Source organism: Syngnathus leptorhynchus, chromosome 6 (genome assembly GCF_054491065.1).
Source record: "Syngnathus leptorhynchus isolate UIUO chromosome 6, UIUO_Slep, whole genome shotgun sequence".
NCBI classification, from domain to species: Eukaryota; Metazoa; Chordata; class Actinopteri; order Syngnathiformes; family Syngnathidae; genus Syngnathus; species Syngnathus leptorhynchus.
In genome coordinates, this window is record NC_141200.1 from 9668831 (window position 1) to 9684024 (window position 15194).

At 41.0% G+C, this 15194-nt stretch overlaps 4 protein-coding genes across 8 annotated transcripts; 2 read left to right on the top strand and 2 right to left on the bottom strand.

Moving 5' to 3' along the window:
• Window positions 1-68: 68 nt before the first annotated feature.
• On the bottom strand, window positions 69-2892 carry rxylt1 (ribitol xylosyltransferase 1). Its single transcript, XM_085915420.1, has 6 exons — window positions 2664-2892; window positions 2354-2539; window positions 2123-2225; window positions 1711-2025; window positions 1350-1520; window positions 69-1189 (listed from the first exon to the last, which is right to left on the bottom strand). Exons 1-6 carry the CDS (start codon window positions 2806-2808, stop codon window positions 787-789), a joined length of 1323 nt encoding a protein of 440 aa, XP_085771546.1. The 5' UTR covers window positions 2809-2892; the 3' UTR covers window positions 69-786.
• A 230-nt stretch (window positions 2893-3122) lies between these two features.
• uqcrfs1 (ubiquinol-cytochrome c reductase, Rieske iron-sulfur polypeptide 1) lies at window positions 3123-4346 on the top strand. Its single transcript, XM_085915111.1, has 2 exons — window positions 3123-3350; window positions 3628-4346. The coding sequence occupies exons 1-2, from the start codon at window positions 3239-3241 to the stop codon at window positions 4236-4238; spliced, it is 723 nt and encodes a 240-aa protein (XP_085771237.1). The 5' UTR covers window positions 3123-3238; the 3' UTR covers window positions 4239-4346.
• A 4-nt stretch (window positions 4347-4350) lies between these two features.
• On the bottom strand, window positions 4351-6730 carry LOC147055881 (protein C19orf12 homolog). Of its 3 annotated transcripts, XM_085915115.1 has the most exons (4): window positions 6211-6730; window positions 6022-6042; window positions 5696-5858; window positions 4351-5598 (listed from the first exon to the last, which is right to left on the bottom strand). In XM_085915115.1, exons 3-4 carry the CDS (start codon window positions 5853-5855, stop codon window positions 5333-5335), a joined length of 426 nt encoding a protein of 141 aa, XP_085771241.1. In that variant the 5' UTR covers window positions 5856-5858; window positions 6022-6042; window positions 6211-6730; the 3' UTR covers window positions 4351-5332. The 3 variants fall into 3 exon arrangements, with proteins under 3 accessions (XP_085771241.1, XP_085771239.1, XP_085771240.1); XM_085915114.1 differs by lacking the exon at window positions 6022-6042 and having other exon boundaries at window positions 4353-5598; window positions 6211-6725; XM_085915113.1 differs by lacking the exons at window positions 6022-6042; window positions 6211-6730 and having other exon boundaries at window positions 5696-5864.
• Window positions 6731-7688: 958 nt separating this feature from the next.
• On the top strand, window positions 7689-14040 carry uri1 (URI1 prefoldin like chaperone). 3 transcript variants are annotated; one of them, XM_085915129.1, is made up of 11 exons: window positions 7689-8079; window positions 9383-9417; window positions 10494-10572; window positions 10722-10857; window positions 11883-11974; window positions 12058-12121; window positions 12210-12405; window positions 12483-12687; window positions 12760-12911; window positions 13005-13245; window positions 13504-14040. In XM_085915129.1, exons 1-11 carry the CDS (start codon window positions 8002-8004, stop codon window positions 13690-13692), a joined length of 1467 nt encoding a protein of 488 aa, XP_085771255.1. In that variant the 5' UTR covers window positions 7689-8001; the 3' UTR covers window positions 13693-14040. The 3 variants fall into 3 exon arrangements, with proteins under 3 accessions (XP_085771255.1, XP_085771257.1, XP_085771256.1); XM_085915131.1 differs by lacking the exon at window positions 7689-8079 and adding an exon at window positions 8119-8212; XM_085915130.1 differs by lacking the exon at window positions 7689-8079 and adding an exon at window positions 8703-8919.
• Window positions 14041-15194: the final 1154 nt, after the last annotated feature.

Genomic DNA, 15194 nt, shown 5'->3' on the forward strand with positions numbered 1-15194 from the left:
TTAAATAGTTGAACAATTGCACGACATGAAAACATGGATTGAGGGAAGTAGAAACGCGTGTTCAAATAATATTTCACTAAAATGCTGTGGGATTTTGCTAAACATCTACTCGTCAACGCCTGAAAGAATGGTGTGATACTCAGATGCAAACTATTGACTTCTCCTATAAATTGGACCTGTGCGCCATCTACAGGATGTAATATTGCCATTTGAACAGTCAGGGAAACGCCAAATTCTCTATAAAAGATACAATTTATAGGTGATGGAAGGCTTAATTAAAAACTCACTTTATTTCATGGTACTGACAAAATTATATTCATGCGACATAGCATCGAAAAGAATAAACACTATCAAATAATTTGAACATGCAATTTCCAACGCTCCACAATACAAAATGGCCTTATGCACACGTTTCAAACAAGGCCTTTAAGCACATTCCCGTGTTGTGTTGTTACTGTTGTCGTCACACTTGCTACAAAAACAAATCACCCCAATGAATTCATACAAACATGTACAAAATGTCATCGAAATATATGGACATCGGTATGCAAATGCTTCCAATTTTCTATAAATTCTACATAACTACACATTCAATCACTGTCAACATTTAAATATAAACAACAAAGAAAACTCTTGGAGGCTCCCACAACTTCACAACATATACATAAATATCATTCAGACAAACTGCACATAACAGAATATTGTCACCAGGTTCACTAGACTAGAAGGCAATCATATTTCTCCACTTTCCACACCGATGTCACCTTTGTCATTTTTTAAACCCAATCAGCCACTTTTGAAAAAGTTCTCTTCTATGACCTCAGTGAAGCGATCCTTCATTTGTTGACGGAAAGTGGCGTACCACTCCAGCAATCTCCTCCTCCTGTCTACCCTCTGCTCTTGACTCATCCCTCTCTCCCTCTCCAGAATAGCAGGAAGCTCCCGCCAATCGCTAATATAGATGAAGGGCGCTCCCGCGGCTTTTAGGAGACGCAACGGGGAGCTGGCCCCAGCCGCGCAGGTCCCCGGCGTCAGTACATCTTCCACCACGGGCACTGAGCCATAAGAGCAAGCCTCGTAGATGCGATAGCATTCTGTGTTGACGCCAACGGGGCAGAGGGTGAGCTCGCTCTGGGCCAGGGCGGTTTGATAATTCTTCAAACTGTCTGCTGTCTCCTGGGGGAGCCATCTCCAGGTACAGGGGGAGACAAGAGGGGAACGGGTATATGTTAGGCAGGCTGCTTTGGTAAATATCCATTTCATGGATTCTTATCAAATCAAAATGGGTTTTCAATTATGTGGATGGAAGCAATCTATGACGGGAAATGTTTAGTAACAATCTAACTTACTTCTCCCTGGCAGTGGTGATGCAATCCTTTTCTAGACCGGACTGTTTCAGAACCTGCATGAGTGTTTCCCTAGAAGAATTCTTATAAACAGTACCAAGGAAGTTGCAGAGGTGTGGCCTCTTGAAGGTGATCATCTCAGCATTGGGCCTGACCATGGGAAACTGCCTGTATCTGAACAAGAAACATGACATGTAAAATAAAGTGCATTTAATTGAAACTTCTCTCGCCTTTCTTTGTGGACTGCATGTTCTCGCTGGGTTTTCTTCTGCTACTCTATCGTCCTCCCACATTCCAAAAACATGCACATTTGGTTAATTGAAGACTCCAAGCCCATAGGTGTGAACATATCAGAATGACTTACGTGGCAACACCGAGGGGCCACTGGAAGACATCTCTATCATTGACCCAAGGGCTGTCATACACTAAAAAGAGTAGGTCCACAAAGCCGCCATGTCTCTTTAGGTATGGCCCTAGCCAGTCATTGTTGCAGTGCTCATCACCCAGCAGGACCACAGCCACGTGAGACACAGTGTGCGACTGAACCAAAGCTCGGACGTGCTCCAACCAACGTGTGGAGTACGCCACCTTCTGCTGCTCACGGCCATTCAGAACCAGAACTAGGCTGTTCATATCCAATGGTACATGACCCTGGACTACAGCAGGCCCTGTGTAGAAGCTACAGATGGAGGAGGAAATTAATTAATAGTGTGGTTCTTTCTGTTTTAACGGGGTATGTCTTCAGTGTTCACAACATGGGTAACAACACCTGTTACCTGAAATCTATTTTGCTTGACGGGAGCTCACCCTCTATCCATTGTGCTATCTTGTCAGTTGGATTGAGGGGTCCCTCCATAATATGTTCCCAAAGATAAAGTCCTGATGGGGGGGAAATGAATTATTAACAATAGTAGTACCAGTAGCAGCAAAAGGTAGGGCAACTAGTAGTTGTTTAGCATAGACCCCTCGGGATAAACGGAAATAAATAATGTTGCAACAAGCCTCACCTATGGCTGCTTTACCCCAGATTTGCACCTTGTATCTTTTGGGTTTGTTCTTTTCGATTTGTGCCATATGTTGTTTGAAGGCCTCTCGTCTTTTGTTCAGTGCGGAGTTGTACTCCACTTGTTCACCCTCCCATGGATTCCACTCATCCCCAATGAATGGAGCAGCTCCGCCATCTCGAACACCCCCTGCAAGCAAAACAGACACAGTTTGGAAAAAGCGTTTTGTTGATTCAATCGAATATTTTCCCGTGACTGTCCTGCAACAATTTCTTTTTAAAAGCGATTGGATTGTATATTTTGGTGAAAATACCAGGGGGTCCTGCTTCTTTCGTCTCCACCCTGTGAACGCGGGATATGACTTTAGTGCTGAAGAACACATTGTATGCAGCGTATAGTGAAAACGCTACATAGGCAAAAATTATGAAAAGAAACAACTTTCTCTTTGGAAATTTCATTTTTCTCTTTTTCTACGATCGCTTATGTTACCATTATGGACCTTCTCCATTTTTTCGGGGATGAGAGGACCCTTGTTTACATCACGGGGGAAGTTGCCTTGAAGATATGCCTGTTTAAAAAATACTTTTAAACAGCGGTATGATAATGAAGCAATATTTACTTCTACTAAATTCATGTCAAATGTGAAAACCTTTATTCTTTTGATCTTGGAAATTTGTACATTTTTTTGTTCTTGGAAATAGGCATTTACTATATTTTTGACTTGGGCATTGAAAAAATAACCAGTAGTGTAGGACGGTCATAATTCGAGGCGGAACCTTTCAGCAAGAAAGTGTTTCCGACGTGTCAGAATACGGAGACACGCATAAGATTTCTTCACGCAAGGTCGTGTCCCCAGTACGGGGTGAACAATTGTTCTATCGAGCAAAAATGATGACATTTGCTGGTCGTTTTGGGGCTCTTGCCCCAGTGTTGCGCGGAACACAGCAAACAGCCAAATGTGTGGTGTTACCTGGAGCTAAGGAGTTGGTTCCTGCTGCGGGTAAGATACGTTCACCGGGCCTTTCTCCGTCTAACGTCAGCTACCGCTTATCTGTTCAACAACCTGAATCTAACCACAAAGACAAACTGTAATAATACAAATTATAACTTGCTCAAGTGTCATGTGTCATGTTCTCGGTGGATTTAATGCATTCTTCATAGCTCGTTCGTCGTAGGACATATGTACACGTCGATACGTCAACGATCGTTGTTTTTTGGGTGTGCGTTGTCTTGAACTGATGTGTCTGGACATGACTATTTATATTTTCTGATTATAGCTCCTGGAGGAATCCGACTCGCCCATACAGACATCAAAATCCCCGATTTTACAGATTACCGCCGCCCTGAAGTCATCGACCCAAACAAGTCCTCTCAAGAAAGTAGCGAGGGAAGGAGGGCCTTCTCCTACTTGTTGACAGGGGCCACCACTGTAGTTGGCATCTACGCAGCCAAAACGGTTGTCCACCAGTTTGTCTCGTCTATGAGTGCCTCGGCTGATGTCCTGGCCCTGTCCAAGATTGAGATCAAGCTGAATGAGATTCCTGAGGGCAAAAACATGACCTTCAAGTGGCGAGGGAAACCCCTGTTTGTCCGTCATCGCACCGAAAAGGAAATCGCCGCCGAGGAGGCTGTGAATCTTGCAGAGCTCCGCGATCCTCAGCATGACAAGGATAGAGTGATCAACCCGAAATGGGTTATTGTCCTTGGTGTGTGCACCCACCTGGGATGTGTGCCCATTGCTAATGCGGGTGACTTCGGCGGCTACTATTGCCCTTGCCACGGATCCCACTACGATGCTTCAGGAAGAATTAGAAAGGGGCCGGCTCCTCTTAACCTAGAGGTTCCCTACTATGAGTTCTCAGATGATGACAACGTTGTGGTGGGATAAATATTGGAGCACTATTATACCAGTTTAACCCCTACTGTAGTATATGTTCGAAATATGACTCTTGTACAAGGTGGAGGTGACAATTATCAATAAATTCCATTTTCCTATGGTATTGTTGCAGGTTTTATTTTTTTATTCTCATTGTAAATTCTCATTTATTACTATGTTTAGTTTCAACAGATGGGGTGGGGGTCATGCATTGAGTACTTGAGCCTTCAGGTACCAGACACCACAAATATATGGACTACCACCACAATAAAAATAAAAAAAAATAAAAAACTTCAATACTATTTAAAAAGAAACAAAATGCATCAGAGACACTAAGTTGATTTCACAATTTTTGTTTTTCCCAACCAATCAAGTGGATATTAAATATGAGGGCTGGCTCGCCTAAGGAAGTGAACCTCAAATTGGGGGGAAAAAACTAAAACTTACATTAACCATCACTACTGATTCTGAAAGGCCTTGGTCATAGTACTGAATAACTATTAGAGTCTTGGGGAATGATTATTTGTGCATCATTTTATTTACGTGCCTTTCCAGACTTCAAAAGAATATCAACCCAAGTTTTAGTGTGCATGATCATTGAGAACATTCACAAAACAAATGCCACTGCTGCAGGAAGTTTTTTTCCCCTTCCTTTTGTAATTCAATTCAACCTACTGGTATGTCACATTGTGCAGTTTGACGAATAAATATGCCACCCTTTATTTAATTGCAAGTTCACTAATACTAGTCAAATGATTCATAATAGACATGATCGTTGAGACCAAAATGATCCTTACACTGGTCAATGGTAATAGAAGTGCATTATTAGTTGAATGATCGACTGGCTGCCAATGACATAAAATATGAAAAATGTGTAAAAATGATTAAAATAAAACCTAACTTCACAAAAGAATGATTTTGGTGTTGGCTTGAAAATCAAATAAATAAATAAATAAAGGCAATGGCACAATTGACAACACTTAAATGTGTTATCAGTGTTTTCGGCAGTTTGTGGATAGCATTCAGCAGTCTCTGGATGTGCACACACAAAAAAAATAATGTCCTTATCAATCAGTCAGGGTATGGAGCCTGCGGACTTATCCACACTAATCAACATAGTGCACGTTTGCTTGGAGCTCCTTAGTAACAAATCCAAGGAGGGCTGCAGTGAGCTTCTGCTTTAGAGTAGAATTGCTTAAGACAAGAGTAGTTAGCTGTGCCACATCGGTCCATTGAATGTCCCCGAGGATGGCAACCAGATCCTCGTATAGTTTCTGCTGCTGCTGAGAACTGAGCTCCATAATGACCTGAGGAAGAGGTTTGAACTGACCGCTGGTCAGCCAACAGCCAAGAAGGCCTCCAATAGCACCGCCTGGAGAGAGCCAAGGTTCAAAATGTTGGACTGCATGTGTATATTTTGAAACACTAACCATTACTAATTCATATAAGTCATACAGTGTGTTACATACCAACTGCGATACCAAGAGGACCCCCGACCAAGCCTCCGGCAAAGGCCAGGCTTCCAGCTGCTGCAGCCCCTTTTCCTGAACCCGTGACCGTGGTCTGGATCTGCTTATCAGCAGATAACTCACAGCACAGCTTCATAATATCTTCAAGCCGATGACACATTCTCTGCATTATGGAAATTACAGAACACTCTTTAAATTTATTTTGATACAATTTTTACAATGTATGTAAGTAATGGCATTTAGCTTTGCAACATTACATTTATATTCACTGATCACAAGAGGTAGGGATTCAAAATATAGCATCAAATTTCTGGGAATTATTGTACCTTCTTGATTATTGGAATATGCTATCAGCGAGACGTGCAGACAGACAAAAAGACAACAGATAGAAAGAAAAAAACGTACTGTATAGTTGAATGGAGACAAAAAATTTTTTGACTATAACAAACCGTGTGAAGAATATTAATTTTCCCTCATAAGAGGCAATAACCATTCATACCGGTAGGTTACCGTACCTTGATTGTTAGGAATTCTTCATTAATACCGGTTAAATATGTGTTATTTAAAACTAAATGTCCCGTGCAGCAGCCTGATCGTTTGACTTCGTGTGTCAACACAGGAGGAGAGACGGAAGTTGATGATCACGTGGCTTGGACGCTGAGAACCATACGCGTCGTAATGGGTATTCCGTCTTTTTAAAAATAAAAATAAAAACGTAATTTATGAACAATAAAATAACCGACACTGACGTGAGGTGAGAATCTTGTTTACATTTACATCGAAGCGCACACTCCCTTCAATGCACTGATAATGTATAGTAGTGATGGGTCCAGCGACACCGAGGCGTCGGCGCATGTGTTGAGCTCATCGAGCGAAGCCCCGTGTTGGTGCGCGTATCGCTTTAAAAAGTCACGTGACCGAACAAGCAGCAGTATAGCCTGTTAAGGAAGCGCGCAAAAGCTCTGTTAAAGGAAACGCATTGTCAACGGGATGGATCTACTAAAACAATATCTGATCTTTTGCAGTCCCCTAACCTTACCTCTAAACCTATCCCCAACCCTAGCACTAACCCTAACCACTAGCTCTAACCGTTTCCCCAACCCTAACCCTATTTCTATCTCTAACCCTGACCCTCGCCCTAACTTTAACCCTAGCCCCAACCTTAACCTTAGCCCTAACCCTCGCTGTTACCCTAACACTATACCCAAACCTAACCCTAGCTTTAACCCTAACTCCAGCACTAATTTAACCCTATCCATAACTCTAACCCCAACCCCTAACCCTGTGTTGCAAATTTTTCCATGATAAAACATATTCATTTAGTTTCACCGGGATTTGAACTCGAGCTGCTGCAGTGAAAGGCCAGAGCATAAACCACTTCACTATGTAACCTGAGATAATGCTTAAAATTGATTTACTATATATGGTTTAATGGAGCAGCTCAAGCGACGACCAGAAACTTGTTGAGCTCAAAGTCATCAGCTACACTCGTGACATGGTTTTCCATTTTGGATAAAATCGAGAGGTTATTTGAATTCTATGCTCCTCACGTCTGCGTGTCCGCTATAGTATGATCGTCATTATGTTTCATTATCATCTTTAATGTCTGCAGGCGCAAAGCATTAAATGTCGGTAATGACGTTGTAGGGCGACTTTGTAAATGTATATCTTTTATGCAATTTTGACCTTTTTGTTAACGTGCACGTTCACTGAAAGAAGTGCCTCATGGACCCATCACTAATGTATCGTGAGCTAAATTACACGAGTTGACAGGAAATACATGTTTTTCAAAACAAAAGCGTGACTACAACCTCAGATTTTACAACAAAGTACAGTGCTAGTAAAATCATTTTAACCAATTGGAACCATTTTGTGTTTGTCTCAGATATTATTTTGGGTGAAGATTTCGTCGGAGTTATTTTTTCCCCAGCTCTTTAAAGTATAATTTATTCTGAAAGGAGCTCTCAAATAAAACAGGATGTTTTGCTTTAACTACAGCACCATTCAGTGTCATTCTGTAGCTGGTGGTGCAGACATCGAAGAGGAAATATTTTTACTGGACATCGTCTCAAAACCTTTTCTTTTTAAGGGGAATGATGCGGGGATCCTGAAATGAGAGTGTGAGATGTTATTACTTCCGAAAGTGTGGATAATCGCCGCTGTCACGTTGATGACTTCAACTAAAGTGGGTCCGAGGAGAAGCTCCTGCTGCATTCATAAACATTTCTTTAGGACTCAAAACAACCCCTGAGCTTTGTTTCTGGCTCATCAAAAGTATCCCCCCCAAAATATCTTGTGCCCTTGGGATGATAAAGGTCGAAACGAGAAAAATCAACATGGAGGACCCCAGCGGAGTGACCAGACTCCGAGAGGAACACGAAAAGGTAACTTGACGTCATAATGGTTAAGCACGTAAAATAAATATTATAGGCGAACCGAGTCCCACTTCCTGACCATGCGGTGAACCAGACGGTTTTTTCCCCCACGATTGCATGGGTTTTAGTTCCTTTGTGCAAGGTAAATAGACGACTTGCTAAACCAGTAACCACACCATCATGTCACGTCAGATTTGTACTAATGACGTTCCATTTTCTAGATCCTTCCTATAACATGCCACTTTAACTCACTAGTCAGTCATTTTGGCCAAAAAACAAATGAGAGTCATGTTTCGTTTCATTTAAACCTGACGTGAAATTAATCAAGTTGAGACAAGCCTGCCAGTTTCACTTTTCCGTGTTTGCTGTGGGTAAACAAAAGTGAACGAGTCAGCTAACTAGCTAAGTCAGCTAACGTATCGTGCAACTCTCGGGCATGCAAACACCCCTGCTTCTGGGAGTGCAAACTATTTTCCATGCCTACTAGTATTGGCATTGACGTGCATGATATTTTCTTAACAATTGCGCAATTTGTTTGTCTTGCGTCATCATTATAATTATCACCTAAATGACGATTTCAGCGGCTGTTATTTGCCTTTTTCCTTTGTGTGTTTGTAGCCATAACGGTGCTGAATGACACATTATAAAAGGCGTTATTATAATTATAATCAAGAGCAAAAAAAATGTGTATTTACAGTGCATCATAAGGACGCGTATTTGCGTTAATTTTGATTGAAAGATTGTCGATCATGCAGCTCGGTCCGTGTCTTCCTCCCAGTTCTGACGCTTGTTATTTTTTATTTTTTTTAATCTGGAGTTCTAAAATTGAGGGATCTAATAGTTGAGAATGTGAGTGAATGATTGTCTCCATGTTTCCTTTAAAAATGAGTATTATTGTCTTTTGTATGAAACAGGAATTTGAAGAACACCAAAAGAATGATCATTTAATAGTTACACACTTCTTAAATCTGCAATTGAAGACCTCTTCCTGTGTCATTCTTTGTGAAGATACACTATAGACCCATCTTTTGTTGGATTTTTAAGGTGCACCCTATGTTGAGGCAGTACCTGTATTTATGAAACATTTTTTTCCAACCACATTCCGGCTGTGGATACCAGTAGCAGGTCAACTTTCAGCACTAATCAATATAGAATGAATTAATGATTACATTTCACAATGTATGAATTGACAGTTGTTCCACATTATCAATCAACAAGTAAAAAGTGGTACTTTTCCAGAAATGTATTTTAAATTCTGCATTTACAAGTGTTTGTCATCATATGTTTTGAATTTCTGTCTTAATAATAATAGGTGGTGAAAGACTGTGAACGTCGGATTCAGCATTGGTGAGTATCACGAAAATAAGGGTAGTTAATAGCAATGTTGAGCTGTTGACACACTAGAAGCCGCATTATACTCGTTGAACATAATGGAAAGTTGAAAAAACAAAAATTTGCAGAAAAGTTTGATTAAAACAAGGAAAACATTTTTGAAGCAAATTTCCGGACCAAAAATGTCTATTTAGCTACTAAATGTCAATGAATATAAATTAATTTGAAAGAGGAGAAAAAAAAATTAACAGAATTGAGCAATTTTGCAGTGTGCCGTAATGCATCAAAAGTGTTAGGAGCTTTTAAATCAGCCACCAATTCCTGTAGCTGTGATTGGCTGTCATCATCCTTCTCTTTTTTTAATGTAACAACAATCTTGAAGGAGTACAGCAATCCGATGTATTACCCCGTCTTAAATTCTATGTATTAATTTAGCGAACACCAGCGTGATCTCAAATATGCAGTCAATATACTACACCTCTGTTCAGTAAGCTGTTGCAAAGCAGTTTACTCATGGAATCCAGATGTCCTGAATAATATCCTGCAGACTTGAAAATTTTCCTTGATGTGAACAGACGATAGGGAGTGGGTGTTAGTCAAGCACGGGGAGCCACAATCTGGTAGATGAAGTAAAACTACCTGCAAGTGAACTATTACTGATTGAGTCTTCACTGCAGTCTAATTTCATTACAATTAATGTGTTTGAAGTGACTGGACACTGTAAGGCGGTGCTGAACGTTTCTGGAAAACTGTAGTTGAAAATCTCTATTATAAGAAAATAAATTGTATTATCTGCAATGCATACAATTGTTGAATTGTTGCCCTTTATTGTTGTTGTTATTAATGTAAGGTAGCGAGTTAGAGAAATACCTTATTGATTTTGTTGGCAAAATTCAGGCCATACTCATACTTAGACAAGAAAACTTGTTTCCATTAGCCACTAATCCAAATGAATTACAGTGACCTCATGTGGCCAGATGAGTAAGGTACAGAATGTCTTTCTCCCCCTCGCATTGTTGTTTAATTGTGCCAAAACAAAGCGGGTACTTTTTTTTTTGCCACTCATTACTTCTGTTTCCATGAATCTATAGGGAAAAGGTGTCAGGTGATTATGATGCCCTGAAAGAACGCCTCAAAACACTTCCGGATAGACTGTCTTATGATATTATGGTGAGTGTTAGAATCTATACACTGTGAATACTGGACACCCGTAAGAGGGACACTCGAATTAATGCATTTACGTAAAATCTGGCTTTGTGTTTTGGTCGCAATCGTGTCTCTCAACTTCTGCTGACTCTTTGCATCCCTGTTCTGAGCAGGTGCCGTTTGGCCCGATGGCCTTCATGCCTGGGAAGCTGGTGCATTCTAACGAGGTCACCGTGCTGCTTGGTGACAACTGGTTTGCTAAGTGCTCCACCAAGCAAGCTGAGAAAATTGTCGACCACAGGATGAAGTGTGAGTCTTGTTAAGCACCCACTGTGAAAGAAAACATGGCACGTTAGTCTAAAAAAAATATATATATACTTTGTACCCAGCAGAGGGCACTGTTATATCAATCACAATAGCACTGTTGACCATAAACTGACATTACTGCAACCTCATTCAAGTGGAATTATTTGTGACAGTGCTTCCCAATCTTTGATCCCCAATTTATATATAAAAATAAAAAACACACACTATCTATAGCACCCCAAAACATTAACCCTCAATAACAGTTTTTGTGTACATTATGCTGTCAATGTTTGATGATGGTTTTGAGTAATCCTGATGAAGTGGGTGCAAGGAGCCTGACCATTGCTGCTTGCAGATATATTTTAAATACGTTTTTTTGTGTAATGTGAATTTTTTCAATACTGTATGTATTTGCTGTAATTGCAATTCATTTCACCCTCTTCTTCATCTGTACTTTTTGTGGATAGTGAAATTGAGAATAATAATGTGAATGATCAGAATGGGCTTCTTGTGACAGTCTTTGATGAGAATATTAAGAGTGTTTAGTGAAGCAGAAATGTCCTGCCACAGGCCATCCACAGTCATCTGTACCCCCACCCCATTTATCACCAAATCTTATGCCCCTGCCTGCCCCGCTATTACAGAGTTAAGTGCTGTAATGCAAACATCACGAGCTGAAATGTGTCAGACAGCGATGGACTTGTCAGGCCTTCTCTGTTTGACCTTTTCTCACTTCCACTTGATGCACACACTGAAGGGGCTCCCCATTGCCATGGAAACAAGGGCTCTCTGCTTGCGTTTTGTAAAAGGGCTTAATTGTTGTGAAGATTTAATGATCCGAAGTGGTATTCGGGCCAGAGGATATTTTGTACCGTTTAGTGTCATAATGCCCCCCCGCCCACCTCTTGCAGCGGATTCTAGGCATTTCAATCATTCAATCATCAATCATTCCATTTCCTCCTCACTCCACAGCTAAACGTTTCATCAGTGTGCCTATTTTGATATCTCTAACTAACCTTTTGTTGCAGATGTCAAGAATGAACTTTGTGGCCTGTCCAAGACAATGACAAACTTCGAAGCGAGAGTAGGAATGGTGAAGGATTGGGAAAATATTGTAAATGTACGTTGCTTAATATTGAAATCAATACAGTATAGGAACTTCCCTGAAAGCCAATATGTTTACAGACCCTGCTTGTATTTTAGGAAAAAGGGGACTATGTTGACATCAGAGAGGTGATTGGAAAGGACGAGGCCACTGTCACACAAGGTATCATCTTTGCCAGCACATTGATGAATTTCACACAAAATTGAATCATCTTTAAATGTCAAAATATTATGAAAACATTTACTTTTAGGAAAGCGTAGAGTGGCTCACAGACCAAATTCCAAGCCTAAACTGGAAACTGTGTTGGATTTGGAAGAGGAGAACGAAGGAAGTGGGGAAGACACCCAACTAAAGGGGAGCTCAAAGAGTTTCATGACACAGGAGGAGCTATGGGCTCGATTGAATGAGCTTGAGCAACTCGAGGAACGACAAAATGAGCGGGACAGGTACATGACCACATCTGTGGCTTCACGTAACAATGGTGTGCTCTTTTCTGGTCATTCATTACAGTTTGTTTCTTTAGCTTGTCTGATAATACAGACGTTGGCGGGGAGGACACATCATCCTCTTCCTCGGAGGAGCAGATTGAGACGGACTCCCTTCCTCCAGTGAATGGACTTTGTCTGAAACACCATGTTAATGCGCCCTCGAGTGGAGAAATAAAAGAAGACGAAGAGCACCACAATCTGCCAACCATTTATTTCTCCCACACAGTTGAGCCCAAAAAGGTCAGTGTGATAACTGGGAAGTTGTTTTGGAAATTTGTTCCCAGGCTAAACCCAGATCCCGCTCTGTTTTAGGTGAGGATCAACACAAGTAAAAACACCACTCTCAAGTTTAGCGAACGGAAAGAACTAAAGGAACATTCAAAGCGGAAAAAGAAAAACGGTCACCAAAACGGACACTCTCATCACGAAGTTTACAAAATCCAAACACCTGCAGACATCTACAGGTGGAACCAGCGTACCTGTGTTGTGAAATTACATTTAGTAGCATTTTTCTGGACATGTTGAGTTTATACAAGTATATATTTTTTCCCCATCAGGTTGTTTGTGGATGTGAGGGACGGGGAGCCCATCCCCAAGAAGTCCATTCTGAAGTCACGTAGCCGCGAGAACAGCGTGTGCAGCGACACAAGCGAGAGCAGCGCAGCAGACATGGATGAGCGTCGGATGATGGGCCGCAGTTTCAGCCACGATGAGAGCACACCCAGCGACAACAGCGACAGCCTTGCCGAGGACGACAGCTCCAAGAGAATACCATCGCATCCTGCAGAACAATTTGAGGTGAAGAAAACCTGGCTGTGTTTTTAGCTCACTGATTTGTGATCCTTATACCTTTGTGTCCAGTGACCTCCGACAGTTTAGATTGTTTTATCAAGGGTGCCCTCCATTATTGTAATGGAAAATGTTTTTTCAGACTCCACACACTGTTTTGAAAGTTAGGCTAAAAAGGGTCTGAAAATAGCTGGCACTGACTTGAGTTAATTGCGAGGCAGATCAACAGGCAATTTGCAATGTTTCATTTATGTCTTTGTTGTCCAGGCCTTCTCGGGTACAGTGGTGGAAAAAGACTCAATGCCCTTGGCCGTTCCCTTTCTTACCATCGGTCCTCCAGCACTGCCAACCATCATGGAGCGAAAACTGGAGGAGGTGGCACCTGACGTGGAAGCTCCTCAGCAGCCTGTAAAACGGGTGTCAAAGTTCAAAGCTGCCAGGATGCATCAGAAATGATTTTTTTTATTTGCAGTACAAAGCATCTTTTACACTTCTTTATTTACACACTTTAAACAGCATTCAATCTACCCTTTGAAATGGACATAGTTTCTGTCATTTTAAGAGTTAACCAACATTTTAAATGGTGAGTCTGTCTTGGTCCTCTTTTTGTTATGGGTTGTTTTGTAGGACTGTAAGCTTTGCCTCTTGGGCCTACACATTATAAATCATGTGCTAGTTATAGCTCACCTTTCTCCTGCTCTTGACCTGCTTAATGAATGTGCGTTGACTTTTGGTTATGACTAGCTTTATGTTGAGACATAACAAGATTCATGGAAAAGGAAAATAAATGATTTTGCTTTATAAGTCATTGTTCCGTATTTTTGCCTGAAGGAAATTCTTTGCGTTCACCTGGTTGGACTGATCTTTGCAGATGGCTTGTTGTGACAATTTGGCAAAAACCAAAATGATGATATGCATGTCAGGGTTGTAGGGTTGATTCTGAATGTAAACCGTTGGTCTTCAGACGGCTATTGCCATACATACGTGATACAAATGCCATTATTTTTTTTCCTTATTCTGCACTACTTTGAAATAAAACCGTAACCAATCACCACAGGAATAACATGAGATACAAACTAGAGTTTATACTAGGACAAAGATGATGAAGAATGCACGATTGTGTACTAGTTTACAATTGTCCCACCAAAACAAGCCAGAGAAAATAACTTCAGATTTGAGGCTCATATGACTTGGAAAAGTAAAGACTCATGATCTCTTGTTATTGTAGTTATTTCTAAGATTTAAGTTTCACAGTTCCAAATAGATGTAATCCACATTGTTGTTTAATCCTTTAAAGTTGAATGGTTTCATGTTGTGTAACTACCTGGCACTTGCTATTACTCAATGACACTTCCTAATGTCTTGAGCCTCCCTCTAATGATTTTGAGGCTGATAATTGCCCAGACACGACTTGAAATGGTTGTGGGCTCAATTTGTATTGTTTTCAGACATGCGCGTGTACTCACACACAAACCACCAAACTTAATTTTATCCCAAGCCTCTTTGATTAAATCCGTAGCTTGTGAGTTTGAAAGTCTATATCATTGCCCTTTTTAGTTTAATGGTGGGAGTGCAGGTCTCTGATAAGAAGCTTTTAAACAGATTCTGATGTGACTCGGCCCTTATTTTCCATCGTCTGGATTATTTCCCCAACATGAAAATCCAGGTAGCATGAGACAGATTAGGCAATGCTTAACATGCTAACGTTGTGCTGGTGAGACACAGATCAATGGACTTAATGTTGGTTAATCTCCGAAGGTGTATGCTCCAAAAAAGCAGAACTACTTTTCAAAGAAAATGAGCCCATAAACTGGGATGAAACGCACAAAATCTACATTTCAAAGATTAAGAGGGGGGGGGGGGGGATTTTAAATGTTGTGTGATTATGGATTCAAACATACATTGTTATCCAGACAGGTGCTCAGGCTTGAGAGGGGAATTCAAACCTGCAAATGCCA